Source organism: Chelon labrosus (assembly GCF_963514085.1).
Source record: "Chelon labrosus genome assembly, chromosome: 4".
In the NCBI taxonomy this organism is placed as follows: domain Eukaryota; kingdom Metazoa; phylum Chordata; class Actinopteri; order Mugiliformes; family Mugilidae; genus Chelon; species Chelon labrosus.
Genome location: NC_140340.1, coordinates 25486681 through 25502844, shown reverse-complemented (window position 1 = coordinate 25502844; position 16164 = coordinate 25486681). Strand labels below are relative to the sequence as shown.

Sequence of the window (16164 nt, the reverse complement as noted above, 5' to 3'; positions counted from 1 at the left end):
TATAGGCACAGGGCAGCGGCGCAAACCAGTAGCAGTGGACAGTTTTTAAACACAAACAGCACAAGTACAAACAACACAGTTTTATTATCTTTCATTATTTTCTTACATGGGTGATGGTGGCCTCTTTACAGACAGCTCTTGCTCCATGTAACTTAATGCCACACAGACTGTTTCCTCAAACGTGTAAAATGTCGAGAACAAAGAAGTTTTGACAGAGACAAATTTGAAATAACTGTGACGGAACGAACAGACTCACATACGTAAAATACAAAAACCTGGTTGTTTTATTTGCACTGACACGTCTGCGCCCCTGTATTCATGGCTATCAACTTGATTAATACTTTAAGGACCCGCCTTTGTTTGGGGATTTGTTCTAAGTGGCTGAAAATGAAACTGGTAAATATTTCATTATATACAGGAATTGATATTCATGAGTACAGGGAGACACTCGAGACGTGTGCAAAGGGCGTCACTGCCAGATTGGTCACGATCCTCATCTCCTCTCTGATTGGCTGTCTCCTCCTTTAGTTCTCCACCCCTGTGCTGATTGGACCCTAAGAGTGTTCCCAGGTTTGTATGGACCGAGGACAACACTGTCATCAGAACTGTGGGGAAGACAGAAGCTAATTATTATTCAAGCACTTATGCTTAAGTCTGACTTTCACAGGCAGAACGGTTCCAAAGGAGCTACAAGACAAGAGAAGAGGCTGCTTACGTTCTTGAGGAATTCTTCAGCAACGATACGAGCCCTAGCATTAACGGACAGTTTCATCTCGCTGATCTCCTTGTCGATCTCCTCCATGAAGTGGATGACGAAGTCCACCAGCTTGTGTTTGTACATCTGCTCCGTGTGGAAGTTGGTGATCAAGAAGCTAATATCATATCCCTGAGGACACGAGGAAGACATGAGTTACACAGCTCAACACATCTGACAAAAATGTTTGTATAACCTCATGACATAAACCACTTTTGAACGTCACACTGCTGCTCATTTCTTTCTCTTCCTGAATACCGATTCCTCTTTTGTCATTTGCTGCTTTATTATACACAAGCCTCCATCCCTTACCTCTACTGGTTTCCTCCTCAGAATGAAGAAGTTCTCTGCTCTCATCATCATGAAGCGCATGAACTTGTGGCAAAGGATCTTCTCAATCTCATCAGCCTACAGTTGACAAGAACAGAAGCCTGTTTTAGACTCTGAGGGAAAACTATAGATAGCCTGAAACAAGTCAGAATCATGCCGCCTTCAATTACCTGCTTGACAGCAATGCTGACTCTGACAGAGTTGATGGATCCCTCGATGAGGACCTTCTCCTTGTCATTACGGCTGATCACCACTGGCTGGAGTAGCAGCTCCTTACTGCTCCTGTAAACACATCAAAAACCACTTTGTTTTCTAGAAACTCATCTGTTGCACAGAGCCCATACACATGTCACTGCACAGGGAAAACACCTGCAAACAGGTCCCTGCTGAGCAATTTCAGAGCCGTGCCCATGCTTGTCGTCATTTTTCCTGCCTCCTGGATTTTCTCGTGCAAGTTTGCACAAGTCCAAACTTGCATGACAGCAGCAGAGGATCTGCACACAGCTTAAGGGCAGGAGAAACAGAAGGAGGCAAGGCAGAGGCCTGCCAAACATACCTGACCTCCACCTCAGGCTTGTTGTGACGCTCCACCACCTGAGAGGAGAAGTTCTCCAGACAGAGGGCAGCCTGCAAGGTGGCCCTCACAGCGTTCAAGTAGGGGCGCAGAGTCGCTGTCTGGGGACAAATGGAATAAAATCAGTGGGTCACTCTGCAAAGATGTTATTTAAATCATAGTGCATGGAATGTAAACCTCCCGGTCTAGTGAGGGTGGCTCAAACAGCAGGGTCAGGATATGAGGTCTGGTTTGATCAGGGTGTGCAAAGATCCAGTGATTCACTGTACGACTCAACAACCTGCTTATATTTAATTTGCACGCTTTTTATTTAAAAACCAAAGCTATTCATTATATATTATAGTTTAGGAAGAAAATCAATAAGTAAGTACCAATCTAATGCAATGTAGCAGATTGTAGATGACTAACAGTAGTGACTGATAAATGGATGTGATGCTTTCAGGTGACCGAGATTGCAGCTGATCCGAACTATTCCAGCTTAATTACCATCATGCCAATTACAAACACCGCCTTCCTGCCGTCTAAAGACAGCTTTGAGGGAGCTACCACTCATAGTAATGAGGAGAAAAAGGCCGAGAGGAAAAGACAGCTCAGCTCATTCACTCTAGTTTCTGCAAACCGTATCAAGGATGCACGTCTACATTTTACTGCTGACAACCAGAAACCACGTCTAAGAGAAACACGGAGCTAGCTAGCTCATCCGGCCTTGAACGTAGCCTTAGTTAGTAGCGACAAAATGCGAAATAATAACATATAAACATACATTTAGCGCAAGAGACTTACCATTTTTGATCTGTAAAAGACGGAAGTTCCTCAGCCACGCCTGGGACGACTCTTCCGTAAATCCTACATACTCAAGTGAAGCTAGGGTGCGCTTGATTTTGTATAACTCTTCGTTTGAGGAAACGGATATCTTCGCACAGTCGTCGATTTTCGTGTTGCACTCCGCCCGGGCGGAATATGTTTTTTATCAAAACGAGCACACCCCAAGGTGCTTCCATTTCGCTCAGTGAAAAGGGGACATTGTACGTCGACCGTCGGGTCTTAAGTTATTTTGAACTTTTGGAACCTGGTTTGAGTACAGCGTTAAATTATAAAAACTTTAGCACGTGTATGCTTTACTTTAACGTCCGAATTACGGGTTTAGCGACAAACTATTTGTTTTAAAGCGCCTCGAGAGAAAATGGTTTGTTCCGACGATACCATTATACCCCCATGTCCATGTATTCACAAATCTATTCTATCATTTTGATACATGTCGGGATTTAAAATGTCACATAATTTCTGTTACATTGTTATAATTCAACCGTGCTCTTAAAATCGCCATTTTGTCTTAAATAAGTAATAATTTCATCAGAATGTGTTTCAGACACCCCTCTCACCATAATAGTGCTTTCCAACATGGAGACCATTCACTGACGGTAAATATCGTTGCTCTTAAAAATTGTGAGGTGAATATCGATGCCCTGCTCTATATCATTCACCACATACAGCTTCCAAATACCACAATGTTAAACGTTTGTGTGCATATGTGAAACACACATGTGGCCGTTAGTAGAATTTAAGAATACATTTAGGCAGACTGGGCCCAGCGAGATTGGGCTCTAAGAAGCAGCCCATGTATTATTTGCTTGTGTGTTAAACGCGTGATAAAAGACCAGCTGAGCAGAGATGCACGTGTGTGAGCCTAATAATGTTCAATAACCACGTTTTTGTGTATCAGTTTAAGGAGACACTGCCAGGTCTGTGCTGCACGGCATCATGAGTGAGCTGAAGGACTGCCCCCCGCTCAAATACTACGACTTCAAGCCCGTCGAGCATGTCAAGGTGTGTCCCCGCTACACTGCAGTGCTGGGCCGCTCGGAGGACGATGGCATCGGCATCGAAGAGCTGGACACCCTGCAGCTGGAGCTGGAGACACTTCTGTCCTCAGCCAGCCGCCGCCTCCGAGCCCTGGAGGAGCAGAGACAGGTAACTTAGACCCAGATTATGATTTGTATGAATCACACATAAGACATATTCGTATAAAATATCTCTGTTTATGTTGCTTTCATTCTTCTGTGTTGCATCCCAGATCCTCACTGACTGGCAAGACAAGAAGGGAGACAAGCGCTTTCTGAAACTGGGGAAAGACCCAGATCCTGCTGCCTCATCTCGCCACAAGCCAAAGAAGCAGAAACTGGATGGCAAAGGAAGTCACGGGCCAGGCCCAGGTCCCGGCAGACCCAAATCTAAAAACCTGCAGCCAAAGGTTCAGGAGTATGAATTTACAGACGACCCACAAGACATTCCTCGCACTCCAAAAAATGATGCACCCAACAGGTCAGCAAAACAACTCTGTATAGTATTAGTGTTATATGCCTTTTTCTAGTTATGTTTCTTTCTTCTGCTGAAATTCAGTGATGCTTCATTTCATGACTTCATTCTTAAGTGAGGCTGTTCTCAGATATCTGTGCTTCAGTAAGAAGGATAATACAAATCAGTGTATTTAAATAGTTTCTGTTTTTTAGATTCTGGGCTTCAGTTGAGCCATACTGTGCCGATATTACAAATGAAGAGATACGACTGCTTGAAGAGCTTCTGAAACCTCCAGAGGACGAGGCTGAGTATTTCAAAGTATGATATGATAATTGATCATTCCAAGTAACTCAATTAAAAGCAGTGACAGAATTCTGGTTGAAGTAGAGTAGAATTGATCATTTTGGTTGTGTTGATTGTAGATCCCAGCATTGGGGAAACACTACTCTCAGCGGTGGGCTCAAGAGGATCTGCTGGAGGAACAGAGGGAAGGAGCGCGAGCCAATGACAAGAAGAAGAACCTCATGGGAGGGCCGCTGTCTGAACTGGACGCTAAAGGTGAAGGACCACTACACTTTGCTCTAGTTAACTAAGTACCATGTTAGACTGTAGTTTTTGCACAAACATGTATCCACCCTAATAGTCATGTTCAACTACTCTAGATGTGGACTCGCTGCTGAAAAAGTCAGAATCCCAACATGAATCCCCTGAAGATGGCTGTCCCTTTGGGCCTCTCACACAGCGTCTGCTTCAGGCCCTTGTAGAGGTCAGACTCATTGTTTTGTGTGTTTCCACACTGACAAAATACACACATTAAAAAGCATTGAAAGTATTTATTTAGTGTATATATGTTTAAATATTGTGAAAAGATGGCCGTCATTTGTTGACATGGTTTCTGTTTTCTTCCAGGAGAACATTATATCCCCCATGGAGGATTCTCCTATACCAGACATTTCAGGGAAGGATGCTAATGATGGTGCTGGTACTTCTCCTCGAAGCCAAGGAAAAGCATTTAGGTATAGTGTTTGCAGCGTCTCAACACTGTGAGATATCAGAAGCATAACTGTTCTATAGGTTCAATAGTTAAAGAAAATCTGTCAACTAAAATTGTAGCTACTCTTAAACTGATTGGTCTTGGGGGAAAAAGAAATCCACATGTTGTCACTCGATTAAGAAATCTGTCACAGTGCTCTATAGCTGGTAGTCTTATTAGCCTGAAATAATTGTAAATAAACAAATTAAATAATTTATATGATTTATTATATACTATTATATATACATATTATATACAAATAAGGGAGTTCAAGTACCTTGGGATGCTGTTAGTGATTGATGGTAAAGAGAGCGAGAGATGGTTGGTGCAGCAGCTGCAGTAACACGGGCACTATATTGAACTGTTGTGGTGAAAAGGGAGCTGAGCTGTAAGGCAAAGCTTTCCATTTACCAGTCTGTCTTCATGGTCATGAACTGTGGGTCACAGGTGGCTGAAATTGGGTTCCTTTGAAGGGTGACTGGGCTCAGCCTTAGAGGTAGGGTGAGGAGCTCGGATATTCGGAGGGAGCTCTGAGTAGGACCGCTGCTCCTTCACATTTGAGGGGGTTTGGGAATCTTGTTCGAATGCCCCCTCCCTTTGGAGGTTTACCAGGCACGGCCAGCATGACCCTGAGGCAGACCCAGAACTCGCTGGAGGAATTATATATCCCGTCTGGCCTGGGAACACCTTGGGATTCCCCAGGAAAAAAATGGAATGTGTTGCTGGGGAGAGGGACGTCTGAAGTTCCTTACTTAGCCTGTTGCCACTGTGACCTGACCTCAGATAAGCGGATGGAAATTAATGAAACGAATGAATGAATGAGATGTGTATGGTTATTTTTATACCTCCCATTCAGGGTTGAAATAATTGTCAATATTGTAAAAATTTGTTATAGTGTCCTTGATTGAACTAGTACATATTGGTTTTGATCATTGCATATCCAGGATCTGTGTCTCCATTGACTCACACTGGTGGTGAAAGTTTTTGACTGAAGCTGTCTGACTATTGGTATACAGTTCTCTTTCGTGGTTGTGCGTGTGATTCACTGATGATTTCCAGAAGCACCGATACCTGTAGTCCTGTAGGGATTAGATCTATGGGCCAGAAGTTCTTGTCCAAGTAGTATTGACTAATAAAATATGAGTGGTAATCGGTTTCATGTGGGTAAGCAGACCATGTGGCAAGCAAGCTGACACATCCCATTTGCCAAGTAAACATCTTGAACAAATCTGTTATCCGTTGTCTGGATGTACACTGGCAACACTTTTAGCCCTGAAATCAATAGCTGATGTTCCCCGAGTGGTTTATTCATACCTTATAGTAGGCTGAAGTGTGCAGGACAGGTATCAAGTTGCTGTTCTGCATCTACATCCCCCTATTTTTTGTCTTTCTTTCCTCCAGTGTTCCTCATACACGTTCCTTGGAGGCGCGAATCAAAGAGGAGCTGGTGGCTCAGGGGCTGCTGGATTCTGAGGAGCGACCTGGACCAGGAGGAGACTCTGAGGATGAGGTCCTGGCCGAGCTGCAGAAGAGACAAGCAGAACTGAAAGCCTTGAGTGCTCACAACAGAGCCAGAAAGCAGGAGCTCCTCCGGTGAGGACAAAGTCAAGAAGTTGTTAAATTAACGGCACTTGTCTATAAAAGATCCCTGATTTGATGTGCTGCTGTCTCACAGGTTGGCGAGAGAAGAGATGCGCAAGCAGGAATTAAGGCAGAGAGTCAGGGTGTCTGACAACGAGGTGATGGAGGGATTTCGGCGAATCATGGCAGCCAGGCAGAAGAAACGTACTCCAACTAAGAAGGAGAAAGACCAGGCCTGGAAGGCACTGAAGGAGAGGGAAAGCATCCTCAAGTTACTGGATGGATAGAGGAGGCAACCGTTAGTGTGGCGAGATTTTGCCCGAAAAAGCAAAAAAATAAATAATTGGCGGAAGAAGCATCTTTTCCCAAAAACTGACACAGCTGAAAGTGAAAAGCTGTATCCATAATGAATTAAGGTACAGTTCACTGTAGGTCTGCATGGTTTGAGTAGAGACATTTCTGTAGTCCTCTTTATGTCATGTACAGCAGAAAATAACAGTATGCATCAGAGACTTTTTACACCTTTTTGTTCTATTTTTTTCTTTGTTAGTGGAATTTTTATGTTGCGTTGTGATTTGTTTACCATTGTCATGCTTTAAAAAAACAAAACAGTTTGAATAAATCAGTACCACTGAAGGACAGTTTTTTTTTTATGCGTATGCAGTAGAGTTTGTTCTGCTGTCTTCAGCGCTAACAGTGAGACAGACCCTGCTACTTATTCAAGTAACAATTAAACACCATCAGATTGTTGATATATGTTGCGTTGGCCTTTTTGTGTATCGTTTCCCTGTCAGCATTAGCAGGCAGACGTATTTCTTTCAGGTACTAAGATCAACACTTGTCCTCAAACTAATGATTCTCCTTAAGTGTGATGCAGTGCTCCAGACTAATGCTTTGAAAGTGTTCTCACTGAAGAGTACAATTCACAACTCCAGCCAAGGCATTAAAGGATGCATTATGGCTGAGGAGGGGGCGAGGTCCAACGACTCAGCAAACTGCAAGCACCGTACGAATATGACACCAGGAACACTGAAAATTAAATTATATTTTCAGTTTAAAATTTTGAACTCCAGAGTGTCTTTTCTTGGGGTTTAAAAAAAAATCTATAAAAATAAAATAATCTGAGCAACAGAATATTTGCAGGAATCTGTTCCACAGTTTTCATACACCATGAAAAAATGTTTAACGTTACTTGCAAACAAAGCCAACATCTGGCTGTGGAATACATTGAGCCATCTTCTTCAGGTAAGGTAAGGTTCAAGCAGAACCATCATTTATGTATATGCAGCAGGATTACGTGTATTATAATTACTGTAATATTACAGCTACTTCAATGAGCATCAAGAGAGGCTAAGAGAAAGGGAATTTCCAGCATGTTACACCTATTATTCCAGCAAGATTATTTTTGTGGTGCAAAACTTCTTGAGAGGCTGTACTTTCATTTATATGTCTTAGTTATTAAACCCCTTTTCCATTGTCGGTATCCTGAAATGTGTATTGAAGTATTCATTTTAGTTCAGATTGAGATTTATTTTTATTTTTATTTTATTTAATTTTATTTCACTTATTTAAGTTGTTTCTGTACTAGAGAGAAAAGTTGCCGGAGTCAAATTCCTTGTATGTGTACATACTTGGCCATTAAAGCTGATTCTGATTCTGATTATTTTCTCTTTGTACTGAGGCACCACTAGATGGCACTCATTGCCTTTAGCCTGACCATGCCAGCAGAATTTACATAGATGGGACCTATGGTTGACATTATCCTAACACAGTGTGTGTCATTGTGGTGTATGTCCTTGCTTGAAGATATCCTCACTGATCTTGATCCCAGGATAAAGCAGGAGACTGTGTGTCTCACAGTGTGCAGCTGTGTGCTGGGGGTCACACAGTTCATCCTATAGAGTGACAGACCAGCACATTATCCAGAGGGGGTTTGACAATGGACAACGCTCAGACACACTTCTTTCTGACCCAACCATCGCATGGTCACAGCAACAACTACCACCCTGGTGTTGACCTGACTGGATTCAGAATATGAGTTCAACATGTACTGAAATGGGGGAGGACATGTTCCCGTCAGTGCTTTAGTTTTATTGTCGTCATTGATTGGGAGTTGTTCCAAAATGCTTTTACCTGATGTTGTTCCTCTAACACCAGCGGTGCAAAAACAATTCATATCCTTTAGTAAAAGTACTAGAACAGAAATGTAAAAATAGTCCTGCTTGAAAACGCAAACGTCAATAAGGGTACGTAAGTATTATAGATAGACGTAGTTAAAGTTTTGGTTTGGTCCCTGTCCCTGATTATCATATTTGATATGATAAGATTATGATCAGTCAGGCAAATACAGTACATATTGTCTAAAAATGTTAAAAGGTGTATTATAACATATAGTTAGCACCGATCATACTACCAACAACTTGTGCACAGATTTGATTTGCTTCCTGATGCAGTAACTTGATTGAACAGTTGAGTCATGATCATGTCTCAGTTCTGCTGTTACAAAGGTTAATAAGCCTTAAAAGAAACTGCGCGGCAACACAGTGATGCCCACACACTGCAGACACTATTGAGTCTACAGGTCAACTCTTACTGTAATCATCATCAGCGTGACTAAAGCTGATGTCAGATGACTGACACTATAGGTGTCAGCCCGCCTGTTTATATTCCATATTCAGGACAGGAAGAGGCTACTCTGACTGCAAGTTTGTCAGAAGTATGTGTACTTTTACATTCAAGTGGTTGGCATTTTTAGTGATTGTTACTGCCTTTCAAAAATAAAACTGTGATTGTAAAACTCTTATTCTCTTTATTTGCATGTTGGTTATGTGTGTATGTAGCTGATATAAAGACAAGTGCCCTCTGTGGACTGAATAATGCAGCTACCGTCTGATAAAAAAAATAAAAGCTCAGTTCAGTGTCCTTGAGCACAGTTCAGTTTGCAGCCAGGCTTGAGGCTCCAACAATGGCCCAATCATCATGTTATAAAAAAACAAACTCCTCAGATTAGGCCGGTGTCCTCTACGCAAATTCAAAGAGCCATCAGCCCATGTGTATGAAAGCATTTAAAAACATGCAGACCTATTGAGTCCTCCTCGCAGGTGAATGAGAGGCCCCTCGAGGCTGGGTGTATCACGCAGGGCTTTTGTTGCCATTTGTTGTCATTAGACATAAACTGAAGGGCAGGTGGGTTTTGTGTTGATGCACCGATCATACAGGCTCAATGATGCTCGTCCGCTGTTTGCACATCCCACATTTAAAGGCTCGCCAGGCTCCCTTTAGCAGCCCAGGTGGTGCGTCCCTAAAGCGGCAAGATCCTACCTGAATGAACAATTCTCCAACCTGCCTATGACTCCTCTTATATTAGCAAACTGTCATCAGCTGTATGTTGTATTTATATCATCATCAGATGCTTCATGTACGCTTTAGTCAGATGTATGTATCTAATGTATCTATGACGGATGTTTATTTATCTTGTTCCTCCTGCTGTTCTCTCTCTCTTTTCTGTCTCTTAGGCAGATGGGTCCCTCCATATGAGCTGGGTTCTGCTCAAGGTTTCTTACTGTTGAAAGGGAGTTTTTCCTTGCCATCGTTGCTTTCGGGTTTGCTCTGGGAGTGTCAGGCCGGGTTTCAGACCGGATGTTGTAAAGCGTCTTGAGGCAATTTGTATTGTTATTGACGCTATATAAATAAAATTGAATTGAACTGAATAGGATTAATGATCTACGAGGCTCTAACTTCAGCCTCAGCTCGGCTCGATCACGTATCTCCCTCCTTTCGCCGTGTGAAATTCAGCTACACGGTGAGCTTCTTCACTCCTCCCTGTTACGGCCTGTAAACCTTTATGGTTGTGTGACAAGGAGGGCTCTCCTCTAGTGGATAAATAACTTGAACTTAAGTGTCCTGCTGCACGTCACACGAGTAGCGAGTAAATACAGTGCTGCTGTGTGGGCAGACTGTGAGCTGTGTGTCTAGATGCACACTTATTAATGCAGCTATCATCCTAGATCAGCTCTCTGTCCATTGGCTCTTTGTTTGCCACTGTGCACAAACTGTGTGTCTTTCTCCAGGGCTCCCACTCCACCTCCGTCCCTGCGTTCCTGAGCTGGAATGAGCATGGAACAGAGAGAGGCTGACACACAGACACACACACACACACACATGTGCGAACACAAAGAGATATACATAGGGGTAGAGGGCTTTAGCATAAATCTGTTGATCCTTTGCCCTAATGCTATGTCAGCTTTCATGCTGAATTGAAATTGTGTGTGTGACAGAGATACAGACAGAGGTTGAGACAGCTGCTGAGGCCGGCTGGTCCACTGAGAAGCGCCTCTGTCCAGCCAGGCCACGCCTCGGCCCTTCTCCTCCACAGAGGACTATTGTCTTCAGCTCTACTTCCACTATTCTGATGTCATGGTTTGTCCTTCCCTGGAGGGCTGCTGTTGCTGCTGTGGTAAAACCTGGCAGACCTTTTAGCCCAAAGTCAGAATCAGAGTGTCGTCCCCGAGTCCCACATACAGTACACACAACATTGCTATGCGCTCACATTTTTTGACCCCTCTTCTAACTCTGTCTGGTTTGAATTTAAATTTGCTTCTCATTTGAATGGCAGTTGATGCTTTTCTTGCATGACTCCTGAATTTGGCAGCTGGCATGCAAATCAGCCTCTTCGTTCAGTCCTGCCTTTCCATGCTCACTGGTGAGGTTCAGATCTCGTGTTGCAGCCTGTCCCCCATGCTGTTACTCTGTCCAAGATAGGTGCAGTCTACCACAGAGGAAACAATCAGACAAGGCAGACAAGGCTTGCCTATAAGTTGCAGGGGCATCATTTGTGGGCAAGAGATTATATTAGGAGGTCACAAGCAGACTGAATACGAACACAAGTCATAATTGTGTAATAATTGAGAGCAAACCCTCAGTACTCAGAGGGTCGAGCCTTATTCGTGTCTGGGCTCAAGTCATTCCAAGTTTACAACGGCTCTCAATATGAAGTTCTATGTACCAGTACTTTTTCTCTTTTTGTTCAGGCTATTGGCAGCTGGGGATGGCAATTCGTCCATCACTACACCACTTTGGTCCAGCCTGAAATACTTTAACTCTTGTTAAGATTGCTATGAATGATTGCTCCTCATGGGTTTGGTCACAAAAGGTCATTCAGGAATATTGTCCTTTTTCCCCCCTCTTCCAGCTGACAAGGGGCGTTTCTAGACTATCCGTTCAGATCCGTCTCCATTCTCTCTCAGTCTTGATGTCATTTCAGTTCAAGTGATGCAACTCTCCTCCACCTGGTCCACGTCCAGTCTTCACATCCAGGGTCCAGGTCATCAGAGTCCACTCCTCATCATTTCCAGAGCTCCAGCCTTCTCCTCTTCCCCCACCAGTGTCTAGATCCTGGGGGGTTTCCTGTACTAAACAACATTACCTTCTCCCCATTTCCATCTTGATGAAGTCATGAATAGGTCTAATCGCCAAAGACTTTCTCATTTGTCCTGATGAAACCTGATCCATACATAGACAGTACTTGGTGGTTGAATATTGAAAACTTTGGTAATACCCTGACAGTTCACCTTATGATTTTCTGTTCCTTCTAGTGTCAACATAAAGTTTGTATTTGTGGTTAGTAGTGTAACATTTTCAGTTTCAGTTTGGAATATTCCCATCATCCTCAGTTATGCTTTGTGATGAGTGTTTTTTTTAGCAAATGTCAGCACCAAGATGGTGAACATTGTCATTTCAGCATTATTAAGGTGAGCATGTGAGCGTCTAACCTCGATCCCCTGCAGTGCCTAAGTAAAGAGCACATAGCTTAACAGACTCAGTCGTGTTTTCTAAGAAGAGTCTAGGTTTGGGAAAATCATGATATTTGAAGGTTCTGGGTTCAATTCCATTTGGGGCCTTTCTGTGTGGAGTTTGCATGTTCTCCCTGTGTCTGCGTGGGTTCTCTCCGGGTACTCCGGCTTCCTCCCACTGATTCTAAATTGGCCGTAGGTGTGAGTGTGAGTGTGAATGGTTGTCTGTCTCTCTGTGTTAGCCCTGTGATAGACTGGTGACCTGTCCAGGGTGTACCCCGCCTCTCGCCCGATGACAGCTGGGATAGGCTCCAGCACCCCCGCGACCCTCCAAGGGACAAGCGGAAAATTAATGGATGAATGAATGAATGAATGAATGATATTTGAAGGATCCACCCAAAACGAATACAAATCGGAGATGAGCTATGGGTTTGATTGCCATCACATCCAAGACCAAGCTTCAAGCTTCAAGTTATGCAGGGCTCATAACTGTGGCCAAAGCTTTGCTTTAGTTAGGACCAGTTCTTTGCCAGACTCAGTCATGTTGTTTTCAGTGAGCAAACAGCAGCCTGCATTACACACACTAGTGTGCAATTTGTGTTTGACTCTACTTTGCTAAAATCACCAGGCATTAGGTGAGATAAGAAAGAGTGCCGTGTTAGAGAGCTGTTTGTCATTGACAGTAAATTTGGACAGCAGAGGTCAAAGCTCTTGTGAAATATGCTTTGCTTTGGAGATAAGGCGTGATAGCAGAGGTATGTAGAGGAGACCTATAAGAGGACTGTGTATGCATATATAGTACGCACATATTTCCACACAGGTTTAATGCAGCAGTGTCTGCCACCTCAGGCTTATTATGAAGTGGGTAAAGTAGAGCAGTGGGGGGACTAGGAGAGGCCCATCCTGTTGGTTCCAGGGGACTGGCAGTCCCCTCCTCATGGAGCCGGATGAATAACATAGCCCTTTTTTTAGGACTTCCTCCAAACTGGAGGATGGTGGAGGAGAGAGAGAACATCACCGGCAGAGTGGATAATAGTCGCAGAGGAGCAAGTGAGACACAATGAAAAACGTTTCTCTCACCACCCACCTCTTCTCTGTCATCCTCCCTCCATCCACCCCCCATCTCTCTGTCTTTTCCCCCCTCTGTTATTATCACCCAGATCATTATCAGGCCTGTTCTCCCCTCACTGCGATGGAGAGGAGGGTCGGCCTCCCACATGGCTCTGGTGAGAGATTTCCAACAGCAGCAGCGGCACGGGAGGAGGGGATAGAAAAACGAAGACAAGGGGCCTAATAAAGTCCATCTAAATATAGAGGCAGCAGGACCTTTTTTTCCTTGTCCTTATAAAGAGCTGCTGGTGAACCGGGCAGACTAGCCTCCCTGCTGTACTGAGCGCTGATCACTCCCTCCAGGATCGGGAACATAACTGTTGGTGCGTGGAAACACACACAGTCGTGCACACACACCCACATGGTTGTTTTATGAGAGAAAGAGAGCTTAGTGAGTTTTTTTCTTCACACAAGAGGGCAAATCATGTTCGGTGAAACTTACTAAAATAGGAGAGGTCAGAGGAAACCTCCAAAAACAAATGATGGGAGTTTTGTGCTTGAGGGAGGCTCCTGCCCTGAGAGTTGTCTTGCAGGAGATTATGAAGAAGATACAGACAAGAGCCAAAAATATCTCAAAGGATGGATTTTACTGTACATTTTAATTTGTAGCGACATGATCGCCATCCCCCGTCCACGCAATCCCCCTATTTGGCTTTAAGAAGCAGTTCAACATTTTGGGGAATATTAGTTTCTTGCCTAGCATCGTTGTAGAGAGACACTACACTCATGTCTATGAGGTAAAAATAAAGCTACAGGCCGCATCAAGACAGGAAATAGGAACAGCTGGCTCTGGAGCAAAACCCATCTCCGTCAAGTGCTCTAATTAACACAGGTAGTGTATCTATATCTGTATTTATACTATAATTATGCAACAATATATATATAATTTTTTCATTCAGGGGTTATTGCATATCACTGAGACATTAATACATCCACCTGGAAACTACCTCAAATCAGTCTCTCAGTGGGTGGATTAAACAAATGATGTTGACTAACTTTAAACAGAGGTGTACAAAGATTTTACTGCCTTTAGATGGAGCCTGGCTGTTCTCCTGTTCCCAGTCTTATTGCTAAGCTAACTACCTGCTGGGAAAAGTTTCCAAATTACAATAACAACGTGACAGTAATGCCAGGTCAAAATACTTCTTTAAAAATCTTTTGACTGCTTTGTTTCTCTAATGGCTGCATCCTTATCCTCTCTGCTTGAAAGCCTTTATGCCATTTGTAAACAATCAGACCGCAGTCAGCAAACATAAAAGTGATCTCTTCACTCAGGACCTTCGCCACATGACAGATGAACAAATTCAACAGCTGTGTAAGTGAATAACGTGATTTCCTTCCCCGTCCTGCACACTGTTGCCGTCTGTCTGAGGTGCAGTTATCAGTAACTGCCCGTCCTGTGTGTGACATCAGCAGCTGCGTTAAGGCCCCAACCTTTGATAAAATAACAGCCAGGTCATGTGCTGGTTAACACAGACCACAGACCCACGTGCTTCAGCAGGAGACACACAAATAGATCAACTATAGCTCACTTTTTGTGGCACAGATGTAATGTTTGTCGTGCTCTGTGTGAAACTGGGCATTTTTACAGCTGTCCTCATATGCCAGCAGTGACAGCAAAGGTCCAGAAGTCAAACGGGGGGGGGGGGGTCTTGGGGAGGTTACCATGTGTTTTAACCCCTTATTTTACACCTGTTGCTCACTGCCTCCTGTAGTGTGTGGCCACACACTGAGACAGATGTGGACACGCACTAAATATGCACACACACGTTTTTTTGTTTTCTTTTCCCTTGTAACTATCAGAGCTGAGATCGTGCACCAAAGGTAGAAAAGCGCAAAATGACATCACAGTCATACAGACTCATGCACCGAACATCAGAACTTGTTACATAACCAGCTCCTGTTCCACACAGACAACTCAGCAGAACAGTCTCACATAGTCAGTGTCAAGCATTTTGTGAGAGAGGGAATGGGCATAATTTGTGGTCACCCTGTTGCTATGTCTGAAACAGATCGATGTGTGTGTGTGTGTGTGTGTGTGTGTGTGTGTGTGTGTGTGTGTGTGTGTGTGTGTGTGTGTGTGTGTGTGCGTGTGTGTGTGTCTGAGAGAGAGACTGTCAGTTTGTGGTCTTGAAAGCCCCACTGAAAGAGGAAGCTCGGCTGTCAGTAGCTGTCAGTTACTAGGCCCCTGTCTCTTTCTCTCTCTCTCTCTCTCTCTCTCTCTCTCTCTGTATCTCTCTATCTCTCTTTATTTGCTGCTCATGTTGTAGTTAACCTCAACCTCCTTCTCTTTCAGACTCTCCCTTCCTCCTCTTTTCTGCCCTCCAACAGTGACTGGCTGGGTTTGAGGTCGAGGTGGAGGCGCTGCTCGTTAGCACAAGCATGTTGGCCAGAGATAAGAAAATATGGCACTGAGAAAAACCAACTCCCCCCCTGGGCTGGACATGTTACGAACACACACTCACAGCCAACAAGTGCCAGAAACACGGCGGCTAAAGGTCAAAGCATTTATTCTGCTTTGTGATGTTTACAGCTGATTATGAGATTGCTATTTAAAGCTGGCTTTGACCTGGCTTGGCCAAAGCCAGCTCTTCTCGCACTTCTCGCCTACTTGCTTCCTCTATTATCTTCTTGTGCGTTACCCAGACCTCTCTCTCACTCCATGCAGGGTGTTACCCATGCTACATTAGCT

The 16164-nt window shown here is 43.9% G+C and overlaps 2 protein-coding genes across 3 annotated transcripts; one reads left to right on the top strand and one right to left on the bottom strand.

The window, feature by feature from the left end:
* Window positions 1–65: 65 nt before the first annotated feature.
* arpc4l (actin related protein 2/3 complex, subunit 4, like) lies at window positions 66–2575 on the bottom strand. The gene is made up of 6 exons (XM_084542321.1): window positions 2442–2575; window positions 1641–1759; window positions 1255–1366; window positions 1067–1162; window positions 716–886; window positions 66–605 (listed from the first exon to the last, which is right to left on the bottom strand). The coding sequence occupies exons 1-6, from the start codon at window positions 2442–2444 to the stop codon at window positions 600–602; spliced, it is 507 nt and encodes a 168-aa protein (XP_084398447.1). The 5' UTR covers window positions 2445–2575; the 3' UTR covers window positions 66–599.
* A 157-nt stretch (window positions 2576–2732) lies between these two features.
* On the top strand, window positions 2733–8746 carry tada3l (transcriptional adaptor 3-like). 2 transcript variants are annotated; one of them, XM_084542314.1, is made up of 10 exons: window positions 2733–2844; window positions 3016–3079; window positions 3382–3629; window positions 3733–3980; window positions 4169–4274; window positions 4379–4514; window positions 4619–4722; window positions 4866–4972; window positions 6391–6582; window positions 6665–8746. In XM_084542314.1, the coding sequence occupies exons 3-10, from the start codon at window positions 3420–3422 to the stop codon at window positions 6855–6857; spliced, it is 1296 nt and encodes a 431-aa protein (XP_084398440.1). In that variant the 5' UTR covers window positions 2733–2844; window positions 3016–3079; window positions 3382–3419; the 3' UTR covers window positions 6858–8746. The 2 variants fall into 2 exon arrangements, with proteins under 2 accessions (XP_084398440.1, XP_084398441.1); XM_084542315.1 differs by lacking the exons at window positions 2733–2844; window positions 3016–3079 and having other exon boundaries at window positions 3121–3629.
* The last annotated feature ends 7418 nt before the right edge of the window (window positions 8747–16164 follow it).

Coding starts and splice junctions, on each gene's coding strand:
- arpc4l (XM_084542321.1), bottom strand. Junction 1,367..1,640: donor AAGCCTGAGGTGGAGGTCAG/GTATGTTTGGCA, acceptor ATGTGTTTACAG/GAGCAGTAAGGAGCTGCTAC. Junction 887..1,066: donor TGAGGAGGAAACCAGTAGAG/GTAAGGGATGGA, acceptor TCGTGTCCTCAG/GGATATGATATTAGCTTCTT.
- tada3l (XM_084542314.1), top strand. CDS start 3,420: ATGAGTGAGCTGAAGGACTGCCCCCCGCTCAAATACTACGACTTCAAG. Junction 3,630..3,732: donor CCCTGGAGGAGCAGAGACAG/GTAACTTAGACC, acceptor GTTGCATCCCAG/ATCCTCACTGACTGGCAAGA. Junction 4,275..4,378: donor ACGAGGCTGAGTATTTCAAA/GTATGATATGAT, acceptor TGTTGATTGTAG/ATCCCAGCATTGGGGAAACA.